At 45.2% G+C, this 12351-nt stretch overlaps 1 protein-coding gene across 4 annotated transcripts in view; it reads right to left on the bottom strand.

The window, feature by feature from the left end:
* Positions 1–4514: 4514 nt before the first annotated feature.
* Positions 4515–12351, bottom strand: part of USP31 (ubiquitin specific peptidase 31) — an 81816-nt gene continuing 73979 nt past the window's right edge. For 3 of the 4 annotated variants that reach the window (XM_086375326.1, XM_086375327.1, XM_086375328.1), the window contains one exon: positions 4515–10996. In XM_086375326.1, coding sequence (XP_086231452.1) covers positions 9429–10996 — 1568 coding nt within the window. In that variant the 3' untranslated portion in view covers positions 4515–9428. The remainder of the gene's footprint in view (positions 10997–12351) is intronic. The other variant, XR_015154635.1, reaches the window with a different exon arrangement.

Here is a 12351-nt window from a genome sequence, read left to right as displayed (position 1 = left end):
AGTTGGTAAATATTTACTTAGTAACTACTTAGTAGTTACTTACTTGTGCCTGACACTCTCCTAGGTGGTGGGAAAAGAACAGAACAAACAGCCCTGCCCTCCTGTGAGCACACAAACTATTTTAGGTATACACACTGTATCCCACACACAGCTCTAATGGTAAAGAACCCGCCTGCCAACGCAGGAGACGCAGGTTTGATGCTTGGGTGGGGAAGATCCCCTGGAGGGCACGGCAACCCACTCCAGTACTCTTGCCTGGAGAACCCATGTGGACAGAAGAGCCTGGTGGGCTACTGTCTGTAGGGCCATGGAGTCAGACATGACTAGAGCGAGCTGGCACACACACGACTGTATGTTGCATATATAATGTACAGATAGTGGCTGTTGGTACTAAGGGACATGAAGCAAAGTAGGGAGGAGGGAGAGAATGTGAAGCTGGCTGCACTGTTTTAAAAGGTGGCCAGGGCACACCTAGCTAAGAGGCTGACATCTGATGAAAGACATTAGGAGATAAGGGAGTGAGCCGTGGGGCATCGCAAGAGAAAAGGCTTCTGAGCACAATAGCAGGAAGTGGCTGGAGATGGGGTGGGAATGTGGAGGTGCCTTGAGGGAGGAGAAGCAGAAAGTATATGCTGAAATCTTCATTATCTATCCACCAACCTGACCCCGACTAGACAGCGAGTTCCTCGGAGAACGGTCCTATCTCCAGACAGACAGGAGGCGTTGCTAAACAAAGAAAAGTGAAAGTGAAGTCACTCAGTTGTGCCCTACCCTTTGGGACCCCATGGGCTGTAGACTGCCAGGCTCCTCTGTCCATGGGATTTTCCAGGCACGAATACTGGAGTGGTTTGCTGTTTCCTTCTCCAGGGGATCTTCCCGATCCAGGAATCGAACCTGGGTCTCCCACACTGCAGGCATACTCTTTACCATCTGAGCCACCAGGGAAGCTTGGACTTTAATTTTGAATCAGACAATTAAAGGGGCGCTTTCCCCGACACACCCTTTTATGGATCTGGAATCCTGAGGCTGGCGCTGACCACACAGCATCATCGCCCACCCTGTGCCTTCCCTTCCCTGCTCTCTGGAGATGAGGACTCTGACACAACGCCCCTCTGTCCTGAGAACTGGATCTGTACACTGCGGGCCTCTGTGAAACCTTCCTAAACCAAGGAAAGCTACAGGAGAGCCTGCCGGCAGCAGGGAGGCCCAATTCTGACCGCAACACTGGTTTCACTCATGTTGTCTTCCCACTTTCTTAAAGAAAAACTGAGCTGTTTTAAATCCAAACAGCAAGTCAAACTAATGTCAGCCTCCTGCACATGCTAAGAAACGGGGTACCAAGCTGATGGGTTACGCAGCATCAGACAAAAACCTGTCTGGGAGAGGAGAGCTCTGGTCCTCTGTGCGGAAATGTGGGGAGGGGGTGAGAAACACGGCTGAGGCCAGACCAAGTCAGGACTAAGCTGCAGAGGGTTCTAAATGAGTAAGACCCAAACCACCCAGAGGGCACACCTACCAAATAACCCGTCTCAGACAGAGAACAGAGCCACGAAAAGAAAACCCAAGACGTCCACCTGGGAGAATTCAGGAGGTGCCAGGGAAGAAGAAAGGGCATCCTGGGGGCTGAGGGGTGGAGGGTGGCTTCAAGCCACACCCTGTGGAGTGACAGTGACCTGGAATCAGTCATGGGACCCACAGGAATACGTGGGCCAGGGAGAGGGAATTTATCAGGCCTTTGCTTCTTCCAGGAAGACCGACACAGAAGGGAAACATGTGGGGAAGATACTGATCATTCAAATATTTGAAAATCATCTTCCAAATTCTAAGGAGACAGTGATCTTTCAATACTCGCCTTATTATCAAAATGACTACAGCATCTATGTATTTTACAACACGTGAACATTTTCAGACATAAAGACGCCTCTCAAATGATCAGTGTACTACATGGTTACACTCTCCCCTACAACCTAAAGCGCAATCTTACCAGTTAAAATTAGGTTTATGGTGCTGTACTTTAGGTTTTATGGTTCACTCATCCTTGGTTAGGAACAGCCTAACCCTAACCCTAAACCATAATGCTGTGCCATAGGAAAATAAGATCTGTCCTGTGGTCTGTATCCAACAATTGTTAGGAAAAATAATGGCTGGTGGTACTTATCTAAATTGAAACCCCTGTCCACTTACAATGCTCCTCAACTCATATCGAATAAGCATTCCCACATAGGCTATGAACCTGAAGGACAGACTTGTAAAACACCTTTGATAATGGTGATCTCTAGTGCCCCCAAGTGGTCGTAAGTGATGTGACATCCTCAATAGGGAGTCATCCTGAGAGGTGGCAAAATCTTTGCCATCGGGGCATTTTTATCACAACAGGATGGCTGAAAAAGAAGGTATCAAGGGCAAGAGGGTCCAGAAAATATGGTTCCTTTTATACCGCTGTCGCCTCCTATCATAAAATCTTGGTAGAAGAGAGAAAAAATACAAAAGTTTGAAAGCCCACTGGAATTGAGTTAAAATGTGAGTTTTTATCTACTTCCATGGCCCAGGAAAAACTGCCTCTTGAAGGAAACGGCTGCATTTACTCTTGGTTATGAAGATTAAATAAGCATGGATGTGATTTTTTTTTTTTTTGCTTTAAAATGTTACTTACAAAATGTATGTATCCTTCTGTAACTTGTTTTCACTTAATACTACAACTTTAAAGCATTTTGTATACATCAGCATAGTACAAGTACCTGTTTAATTTCCAAAGTTAGTTAACACCAAAAAAAAAAAAAAAGTTAACACCAAAAATATGGAGGTTGGCAAGGGGAGAAAGAGGAATATGGCTTGAAGAGGGCATCATGTAATAAATTTATTATATTTCATTACATTTTTCCACTTTTCTCTTAAATTCCAACTGTATACTATATAATCAACTGCTGTTCCAGAAATAAAACATTTTAAACATAAAAATATAAATTTTGCTTCTTAAAAGTGCATACACTTTGAATAATAAAACATACAAATAAATAACAGAAGTCAGTGACACATCTCATGCACTTGTTCTAAAATAATTTAAAATGTATGATACACTTTGTTTCCAGCCTCAAGGAAAGACATCCTGCCTTCCATATTACTGTACAACTAAAAAAGAAAATCATACACAAATCACTATGAATGGTGCATGACCACCACCAAAGCATTTTGTTATACAGTGATATGACATGCAGCTTTTAAGACAACTATAGAAATTCCACTGTAAAAACTTAAGAGTTCAATCAAGAAACTGCTTTTGTAATGGGGCTTGAATTCAATTTTAACCAGTGGTGAGAGGCACAGTTGGTGAGCAAAACCAAAGGGAACATAAATGCATATTTGAAAGGCCTACAAAGAGAACTTCAGCTCCAGAAACACAGTAACTGCTTCCCCATTTGGTATAATGACACCTCACCATTTAGAATAGCACCTAGGGGATTTCATATTGCATTTTCACCATTACAACAGGTATCACTGCTCAGGGCAGCCTTTCTAAAGGAGCATTTCCAACTTGGGTTTTTACTTCTAACTTATTCCTTGAAATGTTGAAAACCTCCAGTAAACTGTTTTCTTTTTCTGTAGGCAGCATCATGCTTAACAGGAAGAAACCACCTGAGAAGCACAGCAGCTTATTTTGAATATATTCATAGTGCATTCAGCCCACCACAGATTAAAACTAAATTTCATTCGCCTCCATAGGTAACATGTACTGCCAAATTTTTGGATGCATATTCATTTTTTTAGTTACATGAAAAAAATACTGACGGTTACTCACCCACCCACCCCCCAAAAAAACCCAAATAAAATGCTTCACATTCATTAAAAAAAAAAAAAAAATCCTGAAACTACATTCTGGATAGTGAGAGAGTGAGCTAAATATTCCTTAACAGGAAATTGGGCAGCAGCCTCAGGTTTGCTACTGTAACTATTACAGGTGACCATGGTCTATCAGAATCAGGGACAGGTTTTGCAAAGCCACTGGAGGCTTTACTTTAGCATTTTCTAACTCAGAGTGACCGTCCTGCTCCCTGCCAAGGTCTGGCCCTGCTGTGGCCTCCGGCGGAGAGGCTGTGGGAAGGAGGCAAGCCCCACGGGACACCAACTGCTCCAGTGAACTAAAGACCCCCAGCTCCCACCAGACGGGCAAGGGCTGAGGCACACGATGCTCCGAGCTCCTCACATCAGAAAGGCACCCCCCCTTATCTCAAACAGGAGGTTGATCAGTAACTCTTTTTTTTTTTTTCCCTTGTCTCTCCAAAGCAACAGAGGACTCTGAGTCATTTGTGAGTACTTCACACGGCAGTGATTCTCGCCATAGTTCTCAGCAAAGGGAAGGTGTATCACAGTGCTTCTCAATTCTGCAAATTAGAAACACTTCAGAGCTTTAAATATATTGATGGTAGCTCCTGGGACCTGCCACTACACTAATTAGATCAAAAGCTGAGGAGTGGGACTGAGGCATTTTTAAAAGTTCCCCAGACGATTCTAGTGAGTGCTGGGTATCCGAACCTCAGACAAGTTCTTCACAAGAGGTTTGATGGAATTCGGGAGAGTACGTGAGATCTGAAAAAAGCCTCCCGAGTCTGGATCTCCCTTCTCCCTCAACTGGGAAACACCAGTCTTAGACGACTGTGAGCAGCTCTAGAACCTAACCCACGGTGGACGCTACTGTACACCTCACAGCTCAGTCTCATTGTGACCAGTGGTGGGGAAAGCGCCAAAGCTTTCCAGAACAGCTCTAAGTCTCTACAAAAGTGTCTGAAAATTGTTAGCACTGTTAGGAGTCACATTCTTTCCTTGTGACCACGATAGAACCCTAGAAGATATAAAAAATTAAGATCTATAGAAAATGGCAGGTTATTTTTAGAACAAAATACTTTAGGAAAGTCTTCTGGCTAAATACAGTATATAAACCACTGTGTGTTCAACACACCCATTTCCACTCCTGCTTGCAAAATACTTATTTTACACACAATCTTGCCAATGATTAAAAAAAAAAAAAAAAAATCGGCAAAGAGAAACACATGCAAAGCAAAACAAAAAATCACATTCATGCTTTTCAATACTGATTATAGAATTACAAATCCAAAAATAGAGCTCCATAATCTAAGAGATGTCTTTTTTTTTTCAAACTTACACTGAGTGTAAGTAGTCTGTATTTTTTCTTAGTTGTTTGCATAGGTAGTAAGAGCATGCTTTCTGGGTTAGACGGAGGCCATGCAAAATTATTTCCATTACTTGGGGGAAAAAAAATGATTGGTCATGCTCAAAATGCAGATGCAAAAACACTTTGAGAGTTGATCAAAAGTCAGTATGGACTGTTCATTTGAATAAAACCATGGGATTTCCCCCCGAAAATATGGAGTTAGCAATAACATTACCCTTTAAGAAATTGAAGACAGACAGCCTGCACAGTAACAGCTATTTTTTGTGTTTATGTTTATGATATAGGCACTGGTTTGTCCGCAAATTTGTTCTTCTCAATTCCAAGTAATACAAAGTTCAGTGTGCCTCATAGAATACGTTTTATTGAAACTGTGCTTGTGATTTGCATACTATCTCAAAAATCCAACCCGGAAACACTAATAATCTTTGCATCCAATAATTATTATAACCTACACAGGAAAACAGTATCTCCAGCTGCTCAGTAATTTGTCAGAACGAAATTTAACGTCGGATGTCAATCTACTTTTTAAAACACGTTTATTTGAAATAGATGAGCTTTGTTCACAGCTCTTCTGTTCCTTTTTTTATAAAGGCTGCCACTTCTGTTTCCTTTACATTCTGTCCTGTTTTCTTCACGATAGGTTATTTTAGAGGGATGACCATTTTTCTCCCCACCCACCCACAGAAATCCCCACATCCACCTCACACAAATGCAAATGACCGAATTCTAATGAAGAGTGACTTCAGATCGGATTTCCAACCACTAAGTAGTAGAGACAGCACAGTCTGAAACAGAGGATGTGACAGTAAAGTATCTCCAAAGATGAAGAAGGGCACTTTTGGTTTCCAGAACAGAACAGACTTGTTCAAGAGGCCCACAGGCCTCGGCCGATCACCAGGATCCACCTGATCTTTCTGCTTGGAAGGACTGGCACCCCTGGTTCATCAGCTGTGCTCCCAGGGATCCTCAGCTACAGCAAACTCCTGAAGCTCTCAGCTTGCCTTTACAAGCAAAGCAGGCCCTCAATGAATGTTTGCGGAATGAATGATGAAAGGAGGATTACAGAAGAGGTCGCGGCAGCCTCACAGACAATAACAGTATTTTGCTGCACCACAAACACCCCCACACCCATTTCTATTGGTCCAGTGGAGCACTACTTCCTTTCCGTCAGGCTGCTTTTAGCGTGAGAAAATACACAGCAAAGGTGGGAGATGGTCTTGAGGTGCCACGAGCTTAACAGTCTCTTTGTGCTTCCACATTGCATTAGGGGTTTTACAAAGGCAAGGTGTAGGCAGGGCTGTTGGAAGGAATGACAAGGACTCCGTGCACCCGATGTTCACAGGAAAAGAAATCAAGAATAAAGGTTTTAAAACGCAAACAAACACGACAGATGCAGCACTACTGTCGGTGGTTATTTTGTGCCTATCAGGAAATACGGCTGCTCTAATCGGGCCCACCTGGTTGTCAACCAGGAACCCAGGGCTACCATCGTCAGCAGATGATTTTTAACCCCCAAACACATATAAGCTCACTGTGCCAAACATCACTGAGAAGAGAAAAAACAGAACACCAAGTCCCTAACTCCACCAAAGAATTGAACTGAACCAAGTGTAATTTTTCTATAAGATACTTCACACCACAAAGAGCATCTCCAAACTTTTAGGCAAAACATCCTTTTTCTGTGGCTTAAAGGTTGCAACCTAATAACTAAGGATGAAATTTTCATTGCTTACCAAGATGCCTAGACAGTGCCATACTTCCTGATTATTTTTACCATTAAAATCTGAAACAGGAACTAAATTCCATAGACATACAGTTTATAGATATGCAAAGTTTATTTTTAGATCCCATGGAACTTTAATATACTTCATAGATTTGGTTTTTTTTTAATTATAAAGACACTAAACACAACAGAAAATCCATTCTTGGAGAACTCCGGAATAAAAATATTTACCACTGGGAAAATTAAATTACATTCTGTTAATGCTTAACTGTTTATATTCCCCACCTCTCCCCCCAAAAAAGTGTTATTAAAACACTGAGTAGTCCAACTATGATTCTAAGACTGTTTCAGAGCTTCAGATAAAAGATTTCAAATGAGATTTACCTATTAAATAACGATTAGAAGTTCAAATTAGACAAACACTCAATTCCAGATAATGACAACCCCACATCTGGTGCAATCTTTTTAGGAAATCAAAGTGATACTGGAAAACTCACAGTGGCTGAACACTGATGGAGCTGTCAATGTGCTGCTCGAAGCAACAAGATCAAGATGGAAGGCAGTCACAGCCCGGCAGGGGAGAGTGAGGCTGCTCTGGGGAGCCAGACGCCTGCACGGTGAGATGAGGACTCCTGGCAGAGTGGTGGAGTCAGGATCAAGCACAACAGGCTCAGAGTAAGTGGATTTCACAGAGCACTAGCCTAACTCTCACAAGGCCAGATGTGTTGTCTTAAACATGGCAGGGGTCTACAATTCCAGCTTACCCTCAACACACATGGCCTCCAGACTTGCAGGTTAACCTGCTCGTGCTCAAATTAGCAGCAAAATAAAGCAACCTACTAGAAGCATTTCCCTAGAGGTATTCATAGCAAAGAAAGGGGAAAAAAGAAAAACAGGACAGTGCAGAATCCATAGCTATGCATGTGATGTATGTTCTAGTTACTTCACACACGGCAATACTGAAAAGGGAGATTATATAAATGGATCTGTGTACAAGGTGTTCAGGAAGAACCTGAAGAGTCCATGACTTAAAAAAAAAAAGTTAATATGTAAACGCATATAAACTTAGCATGCTATATTTCACAGCAAAGTGACAAATGCTATTCAAAGAGAATCAGAACCATGACTCTCTTCGACATTTTTAAAAAATGGAAAAAAAAAACAAGGCTAAAAATCCCAGAACACCTCCTAAAAGCTTGAAATAATCTATATACATATCTTGCTTATCTGTGAATTTCTTGAGGTTCCCTTTTTCTCTAAACAAGAAATGGAATTTTCACTGACAATGCCAGATGAAGCAGGCTCCATCCTGCTTGTGAGTTTCACTACATCTTCAGCACAAAGAAGAAATAAATGCATTCCTGAAAAACAATCCCAGCAAAGCCTGACAGGCAGACATTATGCACATAACACTGTCACACATCGCTCGAAAATACCATCACTGGCTGCTGGCATCAGGCAACTTCTTTCCTCTCCAAGTTACAAGACGAGGAAACACAGGTGTGCGCTCTTGGGGCAGCATGGAGCTTTCAATTTCTAACATAGGAAAAAAAGCCACACCAGAGAAGGAAATGGCACAGATTTATGCATCCAGTCTAGAATTCATTTCTTTTTTTCCAGGAATTTTCTCTAGTCCATTTCAAAACCGCAGTGACCTTAGTGAGCAAATTTACAAGGGGAAAAAAAAAAAATTTAACTACTAGTGACTGGCTTTCTGGCTATCCGACTTGCCATCTCTTAGAACACATCCCACAGGTCAAGACAGCTTATGGCAACGCACGTCTTTGCAGATAGGAAGGTGGTGAAAGACTTCATTTCTACCTCTAAAAACTCTCTGTGGCAGTAGGAGAAATGACAGCAACCCACAGGCCACCTTCTTTGATCCTTTCACGGATGCGCAACCGTCCTACACTAGCTGAGTATATACCTGAGAAACATTAGTGTTAAAATATTGCCCTTGACAAAGACTGGTAAGATGGGGCCAAAGTGCAGAAAGCGACAGTTTTTCCCTCGGTTTATTTCTCTGTTAAGTGTCACAGTTTATAAGAGTTCCTGGTGCCATGTGACAATCCACAGTTGACGACAAATTCCGCTCAGATGAAACGAGAGTCAAGTAATTCACCCTTCTACAGAGCAGACTAGTGATAGCTTAACTGGCTTCACAGGTTTCAAATCCCTAGTGTCCAATGAAAGAAATACGTACAGTTACTAAAGGGACCATCCAGGGTATCATCTATAATTATTTCAGTTAGCTTGGTGTCAATGCTTTGCCTATGGCTGTTATTTGGTTCAATGGCAGAATAAGGCGACGCTTTTAACAATTTGCAATTGAATTCTCCACATACACACACGCACGCACACACACCACACAAACACACACACACAAACACACACACACACGGCAGGCACATGACCCCCAAAAAATACAAAACAGAAGCATAAAGGGCTTTGGTGGGAGGGAAGGGGTTCTAAATAAATTAACATCTTTACAGATAAAACACTTGGACTGCAGAAGTATCACTGAGGTTTCTGAGAAGGCCGTGCAGAGGTTTGCATGCTAGAAGGTAACTTTTTGGAGGATTTCTCAGCAGACTGCCTGCACCCAGGAGACGAGGGCGCTGCAGAATCGAGCTGGGAAGTCTTGGACTTGCGAGTGGACAGCAGGGAATGTTTACCAGAAGAGGGGTCCTTGGAGGCAAGCGGCTCTTTCCCAACTGCAATGGCATTTGGCTGCTGGGAGCCTGGCGCCTGGGAGCCTTTCTCTGCCTTGTCATCCACCGCGCTCTTACAGACCGACTTGACGGAGCCCCCGCCCGCCTTCTTGGACAGCAAGCTGGTCTTGCCCAGATCCGTCGACCGCCGGGTCTCCTTCTGTCTCAAGGCCGACTTGAAGAAGGACAGCCCCTTGTCCTCGGACTTGCTGTCCCTCTTCAGGCCGGCCCTCACGCTCGTGCTGGGGGAGCGCAGGCTGGCCATGGAGGAGCTCCGCACGTGCCTGCTGTCCGCCCTGCTGTCCCCGGCCCTGGCCTGGCTCACGCGCGGGGAGTTGGGTTTGGAGCTGGAGGTGACGCTGGCCCTGTCGGAAACCAGGCTGTGTCTGGAGCCCTCTCGGCTTAAGCTCCTGTCTGAAGTCCTGCTCTTCCCAGGAGGGAAGGGGCCCCTCGGGGCGGGGCCTGAGGCTTTCTTGGCAGATGTGGAGGAAGCAGTATAAGCGAGGGAAGAAGCCGACTTCTGCTTCTGGAGCGAAGGGGACGACACAGACTCGTGGGACTTGGGGGAGGACTCCTTCTTTGGGGCAGGGGCAGGGGAGGAATGCCGTCCACTGGCCCTGGAGGAAGAATCGGCTTTGCTTCGGGAGCGGGAGGGCTTTACGGACGCTTTCACGGGAACGGGAGAAGAAGGGGAGGTACTGGAAAGAGAGGACTCCTGGCTGGCCAAGGCCGGTCTCCCCTTCCGCAAGCTTCGCTCCGGCTCAGAAGCGCCTTTGGCGCTGGGGGATCTCTTGGTTGTGCTCTCTGGTTTCTTTGCGAGGGAGCCTGGGTGGCTTGGGGATTTCACCTCTTTGACGGGAGAGCTGTCTACAGAATCGCTCTGATCCACATAAGCAATCTGGTTATTGTTATCAAATGGATCAGAGACGGGGGGCAAGTGATCCCCATGTGCTGAGCTTCTGCTCTGTGTGTCCGCCACGCTGGAGTTCAACTTGCGGGTGTCCGACTCGTCTCTGAACACACCTTCCATGACGGCCAGAGGGGCCCGACCCACAGCCTTGTGCTCCCGCCGACTGTGACTGTCGCTCGAGTCCTGGTGGCTGCTGGACAGGTTCCTCAAGCTACCGAAGCAGGAGATGGAGACCTTGTCATCCACGGCCTCCCCGATCTTCTCCAGGGTGGATGCAGAGGTGTGAATTGGAGAGTCCCCTGAGTAGCGGGAAGGGGAACTGGAGCGCATCTGCAGCTTGGCAGACAGGGACCAGGAAGGCCGCATGCAGTTTTCATTGACGGCCAAGGGGCTGGTGACAGACGGTCTGGATGACAAGCTCTGGCGCTGGACACTTCTCACGAACGGACGAGTTGAGAAGCCTCCTGAATGCAGCAAAGAGATTACCGTTAAGCCAAGCCAACAAGATGTGCTAGTAACATCTACAGAACAAAGAAGGCCAGCATCAGGGGATGACGGGAGTGTGACCTTCAGAGCCAGTGTGTCTGGGGTCAGTGAGTCATCACGCGATTTTAACTTTTCTGAGCCTTCACCTATAAAATAGGGGCATTCTAACTTGGGGACCGGCAAAGCACCTTCTTGCTCAACATCAGGGCTCAGCAGACTTTTCCTCTAACGGCCAAGACAGTAAATATTTTAGGCTTCGTGGGGCAGCTGTTCAACTCTGTCACCTTAGTGCAAAAGCAGCCACAGGCAACAAATAAACAAACAGGCATGGCTGTGTTCCAACAAAACTTTTTTTTGTTAACAAATAAAGACAGGGGCCATATTTTGGCCTGTGGGCCATAATTTCCTGACCCTTGTAACTCACAGAGCTACTAGGAGAATGAAATAAAATCTTCAAAGTCCTGTGCCCAGCAAGGTACCTGACGTTGCACACTGCTCAATAAACGTGAGCTACTTCATTTACGGCTTCTTCATCTTACTAAGGACACTGGGGCCCACAGCAGTGAGGTCCGTGCCCATGACCACACAGGTAATTAGAGGCAGAGCCAGCACCAGAACCACAACCCCTTCCCCCAACTCAACATCACAGGCAGGCGGGCTGTGATCGCTGACTGTGAAAGCCATCAGTGGAAGGAACTAGAGACAACACGCTTCTACCCTGAGTGCCTTAAAACTTTCAAGAAAAATATTCATGATTAGAGCAGTAAGTGACTTTGAACTTCCAAAGAAAATATTCTAAATGAAATTCTCCACACACTTGCTACTGGAGCTGTGGTATTAATACAACTCCGTCTGGATGAGACCCTGAGAGACAGGCCCTGGTCCGTGGGCACCACCCAGCACGACTGTATGATGATGACCCTGAAGAGATATCGATTCCCCCGACTCCACTATTTAAACAGACTGGGCGCAAACCATATCTAGGCTCCCTGTTGAAACAACAGTGAGCTCGAAGTTTAAAGGCTTTGCTGAAAACCACCTCCAAATAATAAACAAGCCAAGGGGCACTGCCAGTTTTTCACAAAATGTCAGGAGTGCCAGCCAGGAGCTTGGTGGTTACAGCCCCAGACTCTTACGCTACAGAAGACGACGCAACAGTTGGAAGAAGGGGCAGAGCTGGAGGTGAGACGGAGCTCTCCACGTCAGGCCTTCCTCCCGACTCCTGTTTTCTTCCTGCAGTTTTCGTTCAGGTTTACCATCACCACTAGCAAGCAGCACTTTACTAGAAGCGATGGAAATGCCGCCCACAGACTGACTGAGCCCTGCCGGGGTG

This window comes from Bos grunniens, chromosome 25, assembly GCF_055505025.1.
Source record: "Bos grunniens cultivar Pamir isolate PY7600 chromosome 25, Bosgru_T2T1.0, whole genome shotgun sequence".
NCBI classification, from domain to species: domain Eukaryota; kingdom Metazoa; phylum Chordata; class Mammalia; order Artiodactyla; family Bovidae; genus Bos; species Bos grunniens.
This window is presented reverse-complemented; position numbering and strand designations above follow the sequence as displayed.